The 20,616-nt window shown below is 37.8% G+C and overlaps 1 protein-coding gene across 4 annotated transcripts in view; it reads right to left on the reverse strand.

Annotated features, from left to right (window-relative positions):
- The window catches only part of HECTD1 (HECT domain E3 ubiquitin protein ligase 1), a 91,479-nt gene that overhangs the window by 66,527 nt on the left and 4,336 nt on the right, over positions 1-20,616 (reverse strand). For all 4 annotated transcript variants that reach the window (XM_030854719.3, XM_030854720.3, XM_030854718.3 and 1 more), the window contains exon 3: positions 910-1,144. In XM_030854719.3, coding sequence (XP_030710579.1) covers positions 910-1,144 — 235 coding nt within the window. The remainder of the gene's footprint in view (positions 1-909; positions 1,145-20,616) is intronic.

Genomic DNA, 20,616 nt, shown 5'->3' on the forward strand with positions numbered 1-20,616 from the left:
TCCGGGAAGATCCCACATGCCGCGGAGCGGCTGGGCCCGTGAGCCATGGCCGCTGAGCCTGCGCGTCCGGAGCCTGTGCTCCGCAACGGGAGAGGCCACAACAGTGAGAGGCCCGCGTACCAAAAAACAAAAGAGAATCACATAAAATCTAAATGTGTTCACCAAGTACTTCCAATAAACTACTCACCAGTACTGATGCTTTTAGAGTAACATAAAGTTTATAATTAGTCCCATCAGGAATAAAACAAAACCGCTAACTCTTAACAGGAGTATAGCAAAACAATTAAATTCATGGGCCCTAGAACCAGGCTTCCTGATCTTCAAATTCCTAATCTTTGAATCTTGGCTCTCTGCCACTAACTACTTGCATCATCCCAAGCAAGTTATTTAATCTTGGTATGCTTAAATTTTTTTCACCTATAAAACAGAAGTGATGATGTTAGCGGCACCTACCTCATACAGAGTTGCCATGAAGATTAAATGAGAGTTAATACATGTAGTGTTTAGAATAATGCCTGGCATTGGTGGTCAGTGTTAGTTGTCATGGTTCCTGTTGTTACTGCATGCATACAAAATCATTTTGGATAAGAACAGAAATAACCTATCTCAAAGTGTTAGTGGCTACCAGAAACCAAAGAGCACTGAGGCAACACAAATAACCTATCTCAAAGTGTTAGTGGCTACCAGAAACCAAAGAGCACTGAGGCAACACAGAAAAGCATTATCAGTGACCTGCAAGTTTCCTTCAAAGATAAGATTTCTTTTCCCAAGCCATATGGGATCTCCTTTGGTACATAAGGACTGTGACTTCCATTCTTTTCAACCACGGAAAGATGTTTTTTTTTTGCAAAATATATTTTTTACTCTCTAAGTGATCTTCAAATGGTCCAATAAATAATTAAGACTTACCTTTACACATTGTTCAGCTAAGTCTCTGCTTGTCCTGTTGTTAAGTTCGACTACAACCAAACGATTGCAAAGTGCTTTTATAGCTCCATCTACCCCAACAATCCTTCGGGTGCATTCTGCAGATACATCCAGGTAGTATGTTATGGCACGGGCTGTCACCTCTAGCACATTGTCTGGAGCACTTTCGTCAAGAAAAATTTTGCAGAGGGCTGGTAAGAAAGTGCGAGGAGGACATCTGTAGTGAAAGAAATCATATTTCACCTAGGATTACTAAATTCTTAACATCAAAAAGTCACCAAAGTAACAGATAATAAAAACTATATCATGATACATCATGCTCGATACTGCTTCTGCATATATATTAGGTAATATTTCTCATATTGCTTTTGCTTCCATAATAATAATCACAGGTTAATTTCATCATTGCTGAGAATATAAAGTTGTAAACAGTTTAAAGTAGCAGAATTAACATGAAACCATGTTCAAAAAAAATTGCTATTCAATACTAAGCTCAAACATCAACTCTGTAAAACCTTCCCTAACCTCCCCAAATAGTCAGGTGGTATTTTCACATGTTCCTAAAGCCTCATAAAAACAGTTCCCACATTGTTTAATGTATCATTTTATTTCCTTATTTACATTAAGAGTTCCTGAATGCCAGGGACATTGTTCAATTCATGTTGTATGGGAACAAATGCTGATTTGGGGTTTAACAGACCAGAGTAATACATAGAACAACAGCTATGTAGCATTTCTGGTCCTGATTTGTAAAGTAAAGATAGTATCTAAACAATATCTACTTTATATGGATGTTATGAAGATTAAATGAAATTATATACATTAAACACTTAGCTCAGTACCTTGGCACCATATTAAACTAATTAACGTTAGCTCCCCTTCCCTCCTATGAATAGCTAATACCTGCTATATAAACCTGCATGACAGTTTTATCAAAAGAACATTTTGCATTTTTTAATCAATATTTTATCAACACTTAAATTATAAAAGAGCACAATTTAATTTAGTAGAGATCTCAGTTATATGCCATCAAATACTTTAACTTATCTGCACAGACTAAACTTCAAATGAGCTACAGATAACACAAAAGGCACTACAGTCATCCCTCGGTGTTCAAGGAGGAAAGATTTCAGGGCCCCCTGTGGATACCAAAATCTGTGGATGCTCAAGTTCCTTATATTAAATGGTACAGATACAGAGGATACGTGGAGGGATACAGAGGGCTTGCTGGACTCTCAACGTTTCGGTGGAATTATTTTTCCTCCAATTTTTAGTGTGCACATATCTTCAGTAGCTTTTTAAAAATATCTGTAATGTATGAACGTCAAAGTAACTCTAACCTTTATTATCTGCTTGAATGATGTTCACTTAAGGGGTCCGGCGGCAGGAATATTATCAAAGATTTTAGAAGACCTCTTGCATTCAGTAACTGACCAGTCACTGATTAAACACAGGTGGTTTTTATTAGCCAGCATCACTGGCAACCTAGGTCACATAGTCACTATAAATTTTCTGAGGAGGAAATGCTTTAAGATTAGGTTATGGAGATAGTCTGATAGTTCTCAGGTAAGATCAGAAGACTGACTAGCATATCAGAATCTTAAAGCATTTTTGCTGCTCTCTACATTGGCAATATGTTAGTAAACCAAAGAGATAAGATTGTAAAAGTGTTAATACTACTGAGGAAAAATATACTCTTAAAAATAACGTTTTTTGCCTTAGAAAACAGTAGCTTTTGAAAAAAGAACAAAATTTTGAAGTTGACAGTCCTCACATCAAATGACAAGAATGGATCTACCATATGATTTATATTAAAAATAAGAAAATATCCATCTATCTTATACAGTACAAAAACTGGACATCAAAACACAAAATCTAAGAGAAATGTTCAGTATAACTATCTATAATTCATGGGGAAATGTGGTATCTGCTTATTTGGGGAATAACTATGATCCCTGCTGTGTTCCCTAAAATGTGATGAATCTCCTGAACAAGTATGGCTAAGGGGCCAATGAAAAAAAAAAAACAAAACCACAAAGAAAGAAGTTCTAAACATAGGTTCTCAGCGGTTAACTGTAATCAATTTTATTTCTAAGAGAAAAATAAAAATATCCTGCATACATATTTTAAAAGAGCTTATTTTATGTCAGGTATAATGAAAACCTGCTTTGTGAACTTTTTAAAGGTATGGTACAAAACATCTGTTGTAACTTTTGGCTATTAGACAGGAAAAAATTTTTGTTTTTCTAGCTCTTGAGTTACTTTTAAAACCATGAGAAGGTATTTTAGGCATATTCACTAATTTTTCAATTTAGAACCAAAGCAATTTACAAAAATCTCAACAATACAAATTAACTATAAATTGAGCAAAAAAAGTAGAGAAAAACACATCAATAGTAATTAATGAATTCTGAAAAGTACAGAATAAGTGAAAGAACTATAGTTATATTACTTGAAAGTTCATATTGCAACTAAAACAAATTACTAACAAGTGTTGTTGCTTAACATACTCTGCTGGATAACCTGCTTTAAGACAGTCACTGTGATATAAACATTTATAAGACCTTAAAACTGTCTTTTCACTTGTTGGTTAGTAACAATTTCCTAGAATCATTTTCAAAGAAACCCTGTGTTGATAGATACTTCAACTGGGCCTTTAAATTCAACTTGAGCTTCATGGCTATTCAGGAAGCACTTGCCTATCTTCTAGGAACAAGACCCTCGCGTTCCTTGCCCTTCCTCCTGGGCTACAACCACAGCCACAACTTCCCCAGGTCTGTATCCATGTCAACAGAGATTAACTAAAAAACTAATTTACATAATCAAGAAAACTCATTATAAATCTGTGATCACCAATATTAAATAAACACAATGCCCAATAATTCTGCTACATTTCTTCCAGTGTCTGCAATGAGTATCTCACACCTTTTCTTCAATTTTCTCTTGGCTTAGTGACTCCCTTAGTTTTCCATTCTAGCCTCAGTCCTAAACTCCCTTCTCTTCTCTAGCTCATCTCATCTATTCCCTTTGTTCATACACCATAACTATAAATCTCATCCACATACCATGAAAACTCCCAAAATGTTATCTCTACCCCAGACCAACTAAATCACTATCTCCATTTAGAATTATCACAGGCATCGTAAAATGAGCATATTCAAAACAAATGTGCCTCCACCTCCAAACCACTGCCTTTGTAAATATCACAACCATCCAGAAACCCAGAAACCTGAGAATCATCCTCAGTTTTCCCCCCCATTTTCCTCACATTACACATCCAATCCATTAGTTAAATCCCACCAATTTTCCCTCTAAAATATATCGTAAATCTGTCCACTTCTCTCCACATCTTTTACAAATGTAATCTAAGCTAACTTCAAACTCTTGTCTGAACTACTGAAATAGCCACTTAGACATTCACATTAAGAGACAGGTTTAGCACTAGTGTTGAGGAAAGTATTTCTAGAGGGAGAAGATCAGTCTGGAATAAGGTGTAAGAGCAGGAGCAACATAAAGAGGGCATCTATGCAGGGGAATGCCTCAGTAATGGGCAACTGACACAGACAAGGGAAGTGATCAAATGAATAAATATATTGAGGATAATGGGAGCCAGATATCTCACTGGACTGAAGTTGGAAACACAGAAAAGAGAAAACTAGAATGAACCCTGTGGTGTTAGATTGGAACTGGGGGTACTGGTATGAACTCATGGTTTTCAACAGACTGACAGAAAGATAAAGATACATAAAGATGCTAATGTGTGTGCTGATCCCTCTGCCTAAAAAGCTTTTCCCCCTACTCTTCCCATGGCCGGTTCTTTGTCATCCTTCTGTCAGCCTAAATGTTACCTCCTCAGCTTCAGGCTTACCTTTACTAACTACTCAAAACAGGACTCCTGTTTTTTGTCTTAATTTACTTTGACAATTTATATTTATATTTCATTTTTTGTTGTCCACTGTAACTCTCTCCTAAAAATCTGTAAGCTCCTCAGGAACAGAGATGTATTTCACACAGCACCCAACACGGTTCTCTGCATATGGGAAGATACTCAAGTTTTATTTGTTGAATGAATGATACCAAGAAAAAGTAAGAACTTTTTTGCTTATGGAAAGAGAAACCAAACAAAAAAGAATTCCATCAGCTCCCCTACTGATCTGCCTCTCCACCCCCATACCCAACCCCTCACTAATATGTCTCCACCCCTCCACACACATGCCTTCATCCTAGACCAACCCCCATTAGGTCTCCTTCCCCTGCCCCACACCTTCCCACAACACAAAAAAGTGAATCCACTTTTATCTCTCATTTCCCATAGAAAGCAAAACACCAAATCTAGACTCTAGTCTAAACTGCTCTCTTGAAGCCCAGAATTACAGACCCAACTGCCTCCTTTACTCATCTGTCATACCTAGAGATGTTTCAGGAACCATCAAACACAACCTGCCAAAACCAAACAAAGTTTCCCTACCAAAAACCATACTATTTATTCTCTAACCTGCCATCCAACCACTCAAGTAAAAATCATAAAATTCTTCCAAACTCCTGTTTCTAAAATACAAAAATCAACACCTAATCTTGATGGTTCTACCTCCTAAATCTGTTTAATATCTTAATTAAATTCCAACTAGAATCTCTCACTAGACTTTCCAGATCCTCGTGGCCTTGAACAGGTCTCCTCTGCAAGAAACATTTAGCCCCTTCTCCTCTTTTCACTTGTATTCCTTTTTCAAGGAAACTTTTAAAATTAAATGTAAAAAATGTTAGGAACACTCAGGTCAGAGAGTACCTCCTCTTGGAAGCCTGCCTTAGACAAACCTCACCACGCATTCTCAGTTATGTTCCTCTTGGGTGGTTTCAGAACATTCAGTGAAACCCATCTATCAGAAGCATCTGTCAAACTATATTTTCCCATTTATCTGTCTCATCCATGAAAACATGAGCTACTTGATAGCAAGGTCTGTACCTTATCTATCTCTGTTCTCCAACAACCAAGTCCAGTACTTGTTATCTAGTGGACACTCAAATATTTGATAAATGAATACATGAAAATAATCCCAGTTTCAAAAAATTCAGTTTAATAGAGAGAAATATAATTTAAGTAAGTAAAAATAAATATAATAAGTGCTGTAATAAAAACCTGAAAGAAGGAGTTTCATTAAAAGTTTTTTTGGGGAGAGTTTAATATCCAAAATATATAAACAGCTCATACAACTCAACATCCAAATAAAAACCAACCTGACTGGGACTTCCCTGGTGGCACAGTGGTTAAGAATCCGCCTGCTAATGCAGGGGACACGGATTCGACCCTGACTGGGGAAGATCCCACATGCCTCGGAGCAACTAAGCCCGAGTGCCACAACTACTGAGCCAGAAAGTCACAACTAATGAAGCCTGCATGCTGCAACTACTGAAGACCGCACGCCTAGAGCACGTGCTCCACAGCAAGAGAAGCCCCTGCTCGCTGCAATTAGAGAAAGCCCATGGGCAGCAATGCAGACACAACGCAGCCAAAAATAATTTAAAAAAAACCAAAAACCTCCAACCTGATTAAAAATATGGGCAGAAGACCTGAATAGACATTTTTCCAAAAAGGACATGTAGATGGTCAACAGGCACATGACAAGACGCTCAACATCATTAATCATCAGAGAAATGCTAGTCAACCACAATGAGATACCACCTCACACCTGTCAGAATGGCTATCATCAAAAAGAACACAAATAACAAATGCTGGTGAGGATGTGGAGAAAAAGGGACCCTTGAACATTGTTGGTAGGAATGTAAATTGGTGCAGTCACTGTGGAAAACAGTATAAAGGTTTCTCAAAAATCTAAAAATAGAACTACCATGTAACCCAGCAATTTCCACACCTGGGTATATACGCAAAACAAAAACAAAAAAAGTAATTTGAAAAGATACACGTGGCCCAATGTTCACAGCAGCATTATTTACAACTGCCAAGATATAGAAGCAACTGAAGTGTCCATCAAGAGAAGAAAGGATAAAGAACATGTAATACACACACACACACACACGCACACAATGGAATACTACTCATCATAAGAAAAGAATGAAATTTTGCCATTTGTAATAACATGGATGGACTTGCAGGGTATTATGCTAAGTGAAATAAGTCAGAGAAACACAAATACTGTATTATACCACTTATACATGGAATCTAAAAAATAAAACAAACTAGTAAATCTAACAAAAAAGAAAGAGACTCACAGATATAGAGAACAAATTAGTAGTTACCAGTTGGGAGAAGGAAGGGGGAAGGGGCAAGATAGGGATAGGGGATTAAGAGGAACAAACTACGATGTGTAACATAAATAAGCTACAAGGCTATATTGTACAGCACAGGGAATATAGCCAATATTTTATAGTAACTATAAAATTGAGTGTAACCTTTAAAATTGTGAATCCCTATGTTGTACACTTATAAACTATGTAATATTGCACATCAACTATACTTCAATTAAAAAAAAAAGGTGTGAGACGGAAAGCTCAGCTTAGGGGATTTGGGGAAAGGAAGACCTCACAAAAAAAGGAAGAAGTTTGAGTTAAATCAAGGCATTCTCTGCCTTGAAGAGTTATTGCAAGAACTTGGGATAAAGTATATAAAATATAGTGTTTAGCACATAAAAGATGCTCCATAAACCATAGGGTAGAAGTTTGTCAAGCAGACAAGCTCCTGTCTTCTAAGTAAGGAGAAGAGTATATGCAAAGGATGGAGGCTTGAAGAATTACATACTGTGGCAGATTGTATTTTCCAACGATATCCACATTATTTCCCATCCCACATATCCATAAATTCTTTTTTACAAGGTGACTTTGATATTCTTTCTACTGAGAGGGTTTATGTTTCCAGGCAGGTTTATGATTACAGTGAAAGTTATCACTTTGTGACTTCTAACATTAACTCAATTCTACTGGATTCTCTTAGGACTCTTGCTCTTAGAACACAACCACCATGCTGTAAGGAAGCTCAATTAGCCACATGGCAAGGCCAGTAGATGTTCTAACAAATGCAACTAAAAGCCAGTATTCAAGTGCATGTGAGAGAACAAGTCATCAGATGATTCCAGTGCCTGGTCATCAAGCTTTTGTTATTTACAAGTAGGATCACACTACAAATACCATCCTATAACTTGCTCGTTTCTTTAATCAATATGTTCTGACCACCTTCCCACATTAATATAAATAGGTCTAGTTCAATCTTTTTAATGTCTACATAATAACCAATATAATGAATAGCCATACACTGTTAACCATTTAGATGGTTTCCAGTTTTTTTTACTACTTGAAGCAGTCCTGCAGTGAACAATATTGGGAGTATATCTTTGCACATCTGTACCAGTATTTATGAAGGAAAGATTTTGAGTATTTCTTTTCTTTCTTTCTTTCTTTATTTAAATTTAATTTATTTGGCTGCATTGGGTCTTCACTGCTGTGTGTGGGCTTTCTCTAGTTGCGGCGAGCGGGGGCTACTCTTCGTTGCGGTGCGTGGGCTTCTCATTTTGGTGGCTTCTCTTCATTGCGGAGCAGGGGCTCTAGGCACGCGGGCTTCAGTAGTTGTGGCACGCGGGCTCAATAGTTGTGACTCGCGGGCTCTAGAGCACAAGCTCAGTAGTTGTGGCGCACAGGCTTAGTTGCTCTGCAGCATGCGGGATCTTCCCGGAGCAGGGCTTGAACCCATGTCCCCTGCATTGGCAGGCGGATCCTTAACCACTGCACCACCAGGGAAGTCCCTTCAGAAGTATTTCTGTGAGTACATTTTTTGGTTTGACAGATATTATCGAACTGACTTCTAAAGAGGCTATACCACTGTATACTCCCATCAGAAGCATTTTAGAGTACCTATTACCCCACTCCTAGGCCACTAAAAATGATATTACCTTTACATTTGTGCTAAATTGATAAATATTTTTTAAAAACTTTATTTCATAAAATTTGACTGGCTGTGAGAGAATTTAATAAACTTTAAAAATGAAACACAGAATATTCAAACCTCCACCAAGAAAACAAAAATAATCTAAAGATGTATACATATACATAGACAAATACTTCAGGATATACAAAATCTCTGATTAGAACAGCAAAAGCCATAAATAACTCCCCCCCAAATTCAACACCCACATTTTATTTCTGTATTTCCAATACAGACTTTATTTCTGTATGAACATGTACTTAAGGCAGATACAAAATAAATTAATTAATTACACTACCAAACTGGGAATATATTAACATTATTTTAAAATTTCCATTCTGGGGGACTTCCCTGCTGGAACAGTGGTTGAGAGTCTGCCTGCCAATGCAGAGGACACGGGTTTGAGCCCTGGTCCAGGAAGATCCCACTCGCTGCGGAGCAGATAAGCCCGTGTACCACAACTACTAAGCCTGCACTCAGAGCCCGCGAGCCACAACTACTGAAGCCCGCGTGCCTAGAGCCCATGCTCCACAACAAGAGAAGCCACTGCAATGAGAAGCCCGTGCACTGCAACGAAGAGTAGCCCCCACTCACTGCAACTAGAGAAAGCTCGCATGCAGCAACAAAGACCCAACGCAGCCAAAAATAAATTAAATAAATAAACTTATAAAATTTCCATTCCGATTTCTCTTAAAAGATAAAATTCAGGGGCTTCCCTGGTGGTGCAGTGGTTAAGAACCTGCCTGCCAATGCAGGGGACATGGGTTGGAGCCCTGGTCCGGGAAGATCCCACATGCCGCGGAGCAACTAAGCCCGTGCGCCACAACTACTGAGCCTGCGTTCTAGAGCCAATGAGCCACAACCACTGAAGCCCACACACCTAGAGCCCGTGCTCCGCAACGAGAAGCCACCGCCATGAGAAGCCTGCACACCAAAACGAAGAGCAGCCCCCGCTCAACGCAACTAAAGAACGCCCACGTGCAGCAATGACGACCCAACGCAGCCAAAAATAAATAAATACATACATAAATAAATTTATTTAAAAAAAATTCACTAACCTACTCATTCATTCCTCCAGGGAATAAAAACTTGTAACATTATCTTCAATTAGATTCTCCTGCAATCAACTGTAAAGTTCAAAACAATCAAAAACCACAAGGTCTGCTACCAATAGCAGTTCCACTTTGAAATTACTCATGAGAAGGTAATTATATATGAACATATTTTGTCAGACTTCTAAAAACAATTAAATATTATTAATCCAAACAGATAAGCAAACTTTGGTTTCCTCTTACATGTAATTTTGAAGTCAGCAGTTCAAAAAAACATACCATCAGGCAAAAATGCATGTACAAAGACGCTCATTGTTGCATAACCTATATATCTAATAACAAGGGTATAATTAAGCATATGACACATCCGTATGGCAGATTATGCAGGTTTTTTAAAGCTGTTTACTAAGAACTAATGATACAAATACATAAAGAAAAGGGGGACTTCCCTGGTGGTGCAGTAGTTAAGAATCACCTGCCAATGCTGGGGACACAGGTTTGAGCCCTGGTCCGGGAAGATTCCACATGCCGTGGAGCAACTAAGCCCATGTGACACAACTACTGAGCCTGCATGATACAACTACTGAAGCCCACACGCCTAGAGCCCGTGCTCTGCAACAAGTGAAGCCACTGCAATGAGAAGCCCGTGCACCACAGCAAAGAGTAGTCCTGCTTGCCACAACTAGAGAAAGCCCACACACAGCAATGAAGATCCAACACAGCCGAAAATAAAGAAAGAAATTAAAGAAAGAAAAAGGGAAAAATATATCCATTTTGGTGTTTATCACATAAAAATATGCAAAGAAACTAGAGCAAAAAGTTAAAATGGCTTATTTCTAGATGGTGCAATTATAATTTTCATTCTCTAGATTTCTGACTTTTCTAAATTTCTGAAACAAACCTATTTCATAACTCCCCAAAATAAACTTAAAATCTGTTAACCGAAGTAAGCTAGACAACAGCAGATGGATTGGGGAAGGAAGTCAAAACATAATGACCCACGTTGGAAATGAGTTTCAAGGGCTTTTTTCCTTTCCTTTCTTTTCCAGCTTTGATCCCTGGACAGGCCAACTCCCGAAACCACGTAGCAGGGGGGTACAAAAGAACTCTGAGAGGACCAAGAAAAGGGGCCTCTGTGAGCCTGAGGGTATGAAGAGAAATTCCTGGGGTATCTTCCTCCCAGTCTGGCCTCAAGGCCAGACCCAGGTGAAAGCCCCAAACAAAACTCTGCGTGATACATGCACAGTGGCACAAGCATCTAAGGCCCTGGGAGAACTGGGAACTAAGAAAAGGAGCCCCTATAGCCAAAAGAGCATGAAAGGAATCATGCTATTTTTTTTTTCTGTCTTTTCTCTTACTACTTTCACACTGAGGGCAGTCCCAGTCCCAGAAAGTATATGACAGCACAAGGGGGTTGAAGAATGGGTGGGGAGTGGGGGAAATGTGGTTAAAACTTCAAGAGATCCCCAGTTTTCTAGCTAGAACACTAGTAAAAAGGGTTCCTGGTAGCTGAAAGATGTGGGGGAAATCTCAGAGAAAAAGGAGCTAGAAAAATGATCCCTGACACAAGTTCTGAGCCCACCTCTGAATATATGGAAGACAGAGATAAAAAACAATAGCAAACACTTTGACAACTGCACTATGACATAATCCACCACCCAAGCAAGTCCCAGACTAAACTCTGAGTGACACATGCACAAAGTAGACCCAAACACCATAACAAAGGCTTTGAAACCACTGACATTGGAACCACCACCCACAGAGAGCAAGACAGAGCTTGCAGTCTAAATTTAACCAGGTTGACTGCATGCAAAAGAAAACAACAAAATCAACATTCTCCAGAGGATTTTTATAAAACCCAGAGTCTCACAGTATAATATTCCAAATGTCTTGGATAAAATCCAAAACAACCTGAAACACACAAAAAATCAATACAATATGATCTATCCAATTCAAGAAAGAAGACAGTCAACACATATAAGCCTGAGACAACCTAGTTGTTAAAATTATCAGAGAGGACTCTAAATCAGCTATTATAACTATACTCCACGAACATTCCTGAATGTGAACATTCTTGAAATGATTGGAAACAGAAGTCTTCAACAGAAAAATACAAAGTATGAAAGGAATCAAATGAAAATTTTATAAATGAAAAAACAGTTTGTGGGGAAAAGAATACTTCACTGGATGGGCTCAAGAGCAGAATGAAGATGACAGATAAAGAATCTGTGAATCTGAAAACAGATCGACAAAAATTATCCAGTCTGAAGAACACAGGGAAAAAAACTGGGGGGAAAAAGGGGAACAGATTCTTAGGGATCTGAGGGAGCATACCAAAAAGTAACATTTGTGCCACTGGAGTCCCAGAATGAGAAAAAAATTGGTACAGAATACAGATTTGAAGGAACTTTCTGTATCTGGTGAAAGACATACAGATTTAAGAAGCTCATTAAACCTGAAATAAGACAAATTCAAAGACAACCATGTACAGACAAATCATAATCAAACTGCAAAAAATCAAAGGTAGAGAAAAAAAGATCTTGAAAGCAGAAAAACAACACAAAGAAACAAAGATTAGAATGAATGCAGATTTCTCATCAGAAACCATAAAAGCCAGAAGATAGTGGAACAACATCTTTAAAATGCTGAAAAGAACTGGCACTACACAATTCTATATCCAGCAAAATATCTTCACAGCATGAAAGTAAAATAAAGACATTCTCAGATGAAGGAAAACTAAGAGAACTCACCACCGAAAGACTTCTCCTAAAAGAAATGCTACAGAAAGTTCTTCAAGATGAAAAGAAATGACACCAGAGAGATACATGGAACTTCAGGAATGAAGGAAGAACAACAGAAATGATAAGTATCTGGGTAAATATAATAGATTATTTTCCCCCTATTAAACTGCTGAAAGCAAAAATTACAACATTGTCTCTTGAGGTTTTCAACATATGTAGACAATACATATGACAACTGTAACACAGGGATAAAGGAATCTACATAGTTGTAAGCCTTCATCATTTCACTTTAAATGGTTAAACGTTAACTCTGAGTTAACTGCAATCCCTAAAGCAACCACTAAAAAATACAAAGAGACAGAGTCAAAAAAAACTATAGGTAAATTAAAATAGAATGCTACAAAAATATTCAAGTAATTCAAAAGGCAGGAAAGAAAAAACAAAGACACAAAAAAAGAAACAGAACAACAAAAAAGCCAAATAAAATGTTAGACACATATGTAAACATACCAAAAACGACATTAAATGTAAGTGGTCTAAACTCACCAATTAGAAACAAAGATTGTCAGGCTGGATTAAAAAACACAAGCTAACTGCATACTGTCCACAAGAAACTCACGCTACAGACGGGTTAAAACAAAAAAGTGGAAAAAGATATAGCAAACAAACACTATCAAAAGAAAAGCTGGGGGCTTCCCTGGTGGCGCAGTGGTTGAGAGTCCACCTGCCGATGCAGGGGACACGGGTTCGTGCCCCGGTCTGGGAAGATCCCGCATGCCGCGGAGCAGCTAGGCCCGTGAGCCATGGCCGCCGAGCCTGCGTGTCTGGAACCTGTGCTCCGCAACAGGAGAGGCCACAACAGTGAGAGGCCCGCATACCGCAAAAAAAAAAAAAAGAAAAAAGAAAAGCTGGAGTAGCTATATTTATGTCAAAGTACACTTCAGAACAAGGAAAATTATCAGAGAGAAATAGGGACATTACATAACGATAGAAGGGTCGCTTTAACAAGAAAACTTAACAATCTTAAGACATCTAACAGGGCTTCAAAATACATGAAGCAAAAATGGAGAGAAATGAAGCTAAATAGATAAATCAATAACTATACTTGGAGACTTCAACACGCCTCTCTCAGTAACCTATAAAACAGACGGAAAATCAACAAGGATATAGACTGAACAACACTGTCAATCAACTTGACCTAATTTGACACTTGTAGAACATTCTACCCAACAACAGAAGAATATATATTCTTCTCAAGTGCATATGGTCCATTTACCAAAAATAGACCATACTGTGGGCCATAAAAAAACCTTAATAAATCTAAAATAACTGAAATAATATTAAGTGTGTCCTCTGACCACAATAATAACACAAAAATATCTGGGAAATCCCCAAATATCTGAAAATTAAGCAACATACTGCTATATAACCCAAGGGTAAAAAAGAAAGTTTCAATGAAAATTTTAAAATATTCTGAACCAAGTGAAAATGAATATAGAACATCAATGAAAACATAAAAGAAAAATTTATAGTATTAAATTTATATTAGAAAGGGTCTCAAATCTCAGCTTCTACCTAAGAAACTAGAAAAAAAGAGCAAATTAAACCCCAAATCAACCCAGAAGGGAATAGTAAAAAGCAGAAATCAATGAAACTTAAAACAGAAAAATAGAAAAAAGGAATGAAACTAAAAGCCGATTCTTTGAAAAAATTAATAAAATTGATAAATCTCTAACCAGATTGACCAAAATATAAAAATTACCAATATCAGGATGAAAAAGATAATTATCATTTACAGACAGTTCTGGGTGTACTCTGATGCTTTTGCAAAAATGTTCCTATAAAAGCGTTTCATCTTCAAGGAATTCATGGAAAAGACTGACAAGTACAGGTTTCTGGTAAATGACTATACTGCTGAACTGAATGAATAAGCATTTTCAGAACTCTAATGGAAAACTGATGAATTCATAAAAGTGCTAACAAAAGATCAAGATGAAAAAAAATTAATTACATGGGACTGAGTGAACTGATGAGGATGATTATAATTTTTGTGGCTTTCTGTTTGAATAAAAGAAAAAAAAAATCCCACAAGGATTCAGAGGCAAAAAATATACAAATCAATTTTCACTGCAAAGTAAAGGAGTTGTTACAGTGGAGGATTACTGGACTGAATGTCAATATTATGACATAGTATGAGTGTGTTTCGTGTTTGGTAATTGCAATCACTGTTGCTTTTGTTGTGGTCATCCATTTACAATGCTTGTTGCCAGTTTATCTCTTGTAAAGATAAAATACAGTGTGTGTGTGTGTGTGTGTGAAAAAAAAAGAGAATTATCACTGCAGACCATATACACATTCAAAGGATAAAAAAGCATACTACAAACAACATTATGCCCATAAATTTTAATTTATATTAAATAGACCAATTCCTTGAAAGACATGCTACAATTCACTCAAGAAAAATTAAGTAACTTGAGCAGTCCTCTATTACAGAAATTGAATTTAGTAAAAACCTTCAAACACAGACTTCCCTGGTAGCACAGTGGTTAAGAATCCACCTGCCAATGCAGGGGACACAGGTTCGATCCCTCGTCCTGGAAGATCCCACATGCTGCGGAGCAACTAAGCCCATGTGCCACAACTACTGAGCCTGCGCTCTAGAGCCTGTGAGCCACAACTACTGAGCCTGCATGGCACAACTACTGAAGCCCATGCGCCAGAGCCCATGCTCTGCAACAGGAGAAGCCACCGCAACGAGAAGCCCGTGTACCGCCACGAACAGTGGCTCCCACTCGCTGCAACTAGAGAAAGCCCACACGTGGCAATGAAGACCCAATGCAGCCAAAAATAAATTTTTTAAATAAATTAATTAATTAATTTTAAAAAATTCCCTCAAACACATCAATTTATTCTCTTATGGATTGTGTTTTTGGTGTTTATTTAAGAATATCTGCTTAACCTGGGGTCACAAAGGATTTCTCTTATGTTTTCTTCTAGAGGTTTTATAGTTTTAGGTTTTATGTTTAGGTCTTTGATCCCTTTTGAACTTATTTTTGTATATGGTGTGGGGTATAGGTAAAGGTTAATTTTTTTCTTTTTTGCATATAGATACCAAGTTGTTCCAGCAGCATAAAAAAATATCCTTTTTCCACTTAACTGTCATTGCACCTTTGTTGAAATAAGTTGTCTAGGTATGAGTCTATTTCTGAACTCTCTATTCTATATCATTGATCCATTTACCTTTATACCAATACTACACTGTTTTGACTACTGCAGCTGCATAATAAGAACTGAAATATAGTAGTATTAGTCCTCCAACCTTATACTTCATGTTTTGGCTAGCTAGGTCCTTTGCATTTTCAAATGAATTTTGCAATCAGTTCATCAGTTTCTACATCTTGTCACATTTATCTGTAAGAAATTCAGAAGAAATAAAAACTCAAATTTACACAGAAATCTGTATGCTAATGTTTATAGCAACTTTGGTTATAATCACCAAAACTAGAAAAACCCAAATGTCTTTCAAGAGGTGAATGGATAAACCATCTGCGGTACATCCATAAAATGAAATACTATTTAGCTATTACTGTTATACACATATAGATGACTCTCAAATGTAATATACTACAAGAAAACTCAAAAGGCTACACACTGTATATATCATTCCATTTATATGACATTCTGGAAAAGTCAAAACTATAGCAACAGAGAAAAGACCACTGGTTGCCAGGCACTGGGGTTGGGGGAGAGTTTAACTTCAAAGGGAGAACTCTAGAGAATTTTGGGGAATGATGGAACTGTTCTGAATTTTAGTTGTGGCGGTAGTTACACAACTGTATCCGTCTGCCAAAATCCATATGTAATTTAAATTTAAGACAAAATTAAATAGCATACATATAATAATCACAGTCCTCCCTGAATAGTGCTAAAAGAACAAATCTATGGCACAAATAGATGCATCACAATTAAAGGATTAATAAAACTTTTAAACTTGCTAAATATTTACCTCTTACATCATAGGTAGAAATTATTTTTACATATTAAACCCAGTACTATACTATAATACCAATTTATAGAACCAAAGGTGTCCTAATTAGGAAACTTTAAGATCACTCAATCTCTACAGAACTACGGTCAGATCAGTCAACCACACAAATGAGATTTAGTAGAATGTTCAGATGAATCCAATTTAAGCAATAGTTTCCAAAATGCTACCTGCAATGATGAAAGAATCTTTCCCTAATGGAAACAGAGATAAGTAACTTAAAACAAGTGCAAAAAAAGTTTCATGAGGTTACAAAGAGAAAGAATTTCTCTTAGGAACTGTAATCCTTTCTATACTATTACTACCATATGCTTTTTCCAGACTATATGACTTGGACCAAGATTTCAGAAGATTTACAATATAAAGAAATTTAACTTTTTTTAGATAAAGGAAGTTATCTATCGTGGCGATATTTTACTGAATATAGTCCCTAAATTGAGCACTTCATTTACTAAAAAAAAAAAAAAAACACTAAAAATTTTAACTGTAAAAAATTAATAAATTTTGTTTCTTGAAGATAATAAATAACATCTTTTGATCCATTTTATCTTTTATTCCATTCTTGCCCCTGTCCCCAGCCTTGACTCTGTATTGCTTAACTTACAATAACTCTTGGCATACAGTTAAAAATTACAGCCTTCCCTCTCAAAGAAAAAGGAGTAAGTCAAATTCCAATATGTAGACTTGTTTTTCTCCAATTAAAATACACACACAAAACTGACAATTCGTTCAACAAATATTTATTGAATGCCTTTTGTTTTGTTTGTTTTTGGGTTTTTTTGGCCACACTCTGCGGCATATGGGATCTTAGTTCTCCAACCAGGGATCGAACCTACCGTGTCCCCTGCAGTGGAAGCGTGGAGTCTTAACTACTTGACCGCCAGGGAAGTCCCTTACTGAATGCCTTTTGGTGCCAAGCACTGTGCTAAGTGTTGGGGGTAGGATACAAAGATGAGAATAACAGTGCTGGGCTCTGAGGCATTAAAAGATCTAATGACGGGCTTCCCTGGTGGCGCAGTGGTTGAGAGTCCGCCTGCCAATGCAGGGCACACGGGTTCATGCCCCAGTCCGGGAGGATCCCACATGCCGCGGAGCGGCTGGGCCCGTGAGCCATGGCCGCTGAGCCTGCGCATCTGGAGCCTGTGCTCCGCAACGGGAGAGGCCACAGCAGTGAGAGGCCCGCGTACCGCAAAAAAAAAAAAAAGATCTAATGACACAGTCAACAAGTACTATGCAAAGTATACATATATATTGCTGTAAACTAGAAGAGTGTTTTGTTTTTTACATTTTTAAGGTGACAGACACTTTGAAAACAAAATGAAAGCTCACTGAAGCTCATTATCTATGAGCCCCCTAGAGGACTGACAGAGCATGCTTCTCATCTTCCAGCACTTCTCTCTGCTGTCCACTGAAAAGCACATATACAGCTGCTCTGTTTACAGAAATTCACTTATCTAACTTTTCAGGATTATATGTGTTTGATACAATGAGCATTCTCTGTGCAGGGAAGGTCGGCTGCAGGACTGATAAAAAAAAGTAATTTCACTTCCCTATTACTCTGCCACTGGGTAGAAAAAAATATGGAAAAGGCAGGTACATTAATGGAAGTGGGTAGAGAAAACATCAATACATATCGATGCGATCACTGTTTCTCCTTTAGAGAAGAACACGATGCTCTTCCTCCAGAAGACTCCTCAACCAGTTTGACTCCAAAAGTACTTTCTATAAGCATTTTAAGGACTATGGAAAACAGGCACAATATAAAGAATTTCTTCAATATCTAGCTACTGTACAACAGCAGTATGTTAGCAATGGAAAAACAAAAGTAATAGTAGTATGTATGCGTGAGATGCAGCAGAGGTATTTAAAGGCATTTAAATTTTATTCACTAGGTAAAGAACACAAAAGATTTTGTAAAGAGGAATAATACAGTCAAATCAGTATTTTTAGACTATAGTCAATTATACCTCAATAAAGCTGGGGAAAAAAAGACCATAAAAATATTTTAAGACTGGAACTCTGCGTATAGTTAGCTTATAGGCAGGGATATCTGCTATGAAGCCACAAGCACTGCATGAACATAATCATCTCCCCATATCAATCCTAGATATTACCATTGTTTTCAATCTCCTACTTCAGGGAGAAAACAGACGTCATCAGACAGAAATCCCTTCAACTTTTTACCATCAAACCTAAAACATCTTCCTCTTTCCTGTGTTACAACAAGGAACACACTACCTTAAATCTATCTCTCCACCAGTGGACCAAAGCTTTAATACTCAAGGTGGGATTTTCCAACCAACAACTTCAGCATTATCTGAGAGCATACTAGGAATGCAGAATATCAGGCACCACACCATACCAACTGAATCAGAATTTGCAATGTTAACAAGATCCCCACGTGATTCACATTATGCACATTACTCCCAGTTTCTCAGAATCCTTATACTATGAATTATCCATTCTCTCTCCTAACTTTTTTTTTTCTCTACTAACTCTCTGACCTCTAAAAGAAAAAGCCCCACACTCCCATTCCAATACAACTTCTCAAAAAATTTTCCATACTCCCTGTCTCCATTTCTTTCTTCAACTCATTCAAATCTGGCCCTCAAGCCACTCCATTCAGCTCTCATTAAGATCAATGATCTTGGGACTTCCCTGGTGGCACAGTGGTTAAGAATCCACTTGCCGATGCAGGGGACACAGGTTCAAGCCCTGGACCGGGAAGATCCCACATGCCGCGGTGCAACTAAGCCCGTACACCACAACTACTCAGTCTGCACTCTAGAGCCTGTGCTCCGCAACAAGAGAAGCCACCGCAATGAGAAGCCCCGCACACTGCAACGAAGAGTGGCCCCCGCTCACCGCAACTAGAGAAAGCCTGTGCGCAGCAATGAAGACCCAACGCAGCCAAAAAAAAAAAAAAAACAAATAAATTTATTAAAAAGAAAAAAGATCAATGATCTTGGAAATGTTGCTAAATCCAAAGGACACCTTTTAGTCTTCACCCTACTTGACCTCTCACGAGTATGCAACATAATTGTTCTTTCTCTTCTTTAATCCCTCTCTTCCCTGCGTTAATGTGCACTAATGCAAAAGCAATGGTGGATAAAACTGCTGGTGCTTTAGCATGAATCAAGGCAGCGGCACTAAACTGTACCACTAGTAATGGTATGGTATTCTTCACTGCCAAGCTCTAGCATGGGGGGAAAAATTATTTATTTTACTAAACCTCAACCCTTGAATACATATCTTTTTAATATCCTACTTAAGGAAACGGAAAGTAAGCATAAAGCACTTCTGCACAGGAAGAGTACTTGTACAACTGTTGGAGAGCTGAACTAGCCACTTTTTTTCATGCAACATCATTTTTACTTGAAAGAACTTCAGGCAAATTGTGGTTATTCAGACTTGGATATCTGGCAAACATTTTCTCAAAAATTAACCAAGTAAGCCTTTCACTTCAAGGAAAAACAACTGACAGTATTTGTTGCCAATGATAACATTCAAGCCTTCAAGCAAAAATCACAACTTGTACCTGCCACCAGGAGCTTGACAGAGCTTCCCAATATTTAAAGACCTTTCTGATGAGATTAGTAGTCGCAATAACAAATGTGAGTTTGTGATACTGTAGAATGACATATGGCAACATTAGGAATATCTGTATAACTCAGTAGACCAATACTTTTCACATGACCGGTGCATGATCTTTAAAACTTAAACATGGGTTTAAAAAAACCCACTCAGGGACCTCCCTGGTAGTCCAGTGGCTAAGGCTCCATGCTCCCAATGCAGGGGGCCTGGGTTCAATCCCTGGTCAGGGAACTAGATCCCACATGCCGCAACTAAAGATCCTGCGTGCCACAACTAAGACCTGGCACAGCCAAAAGAATAAATAAATAAATATTTTTTAAAAAACCA

Source organism: Globicephala melas, chromosome 2 (genome assembly GCF_963455315.2).
Source record: "Globicephala melas chromosome 2, mGloMel1.2, whole genome shotgun sequence".
In the NCBI taxonomy this organism is placed as follows: Eukaryota; Metazoa; Chordata; class Mammalia; order Artiodactyla; family Delphinidae; genus Globicephala; species Globicephala melas.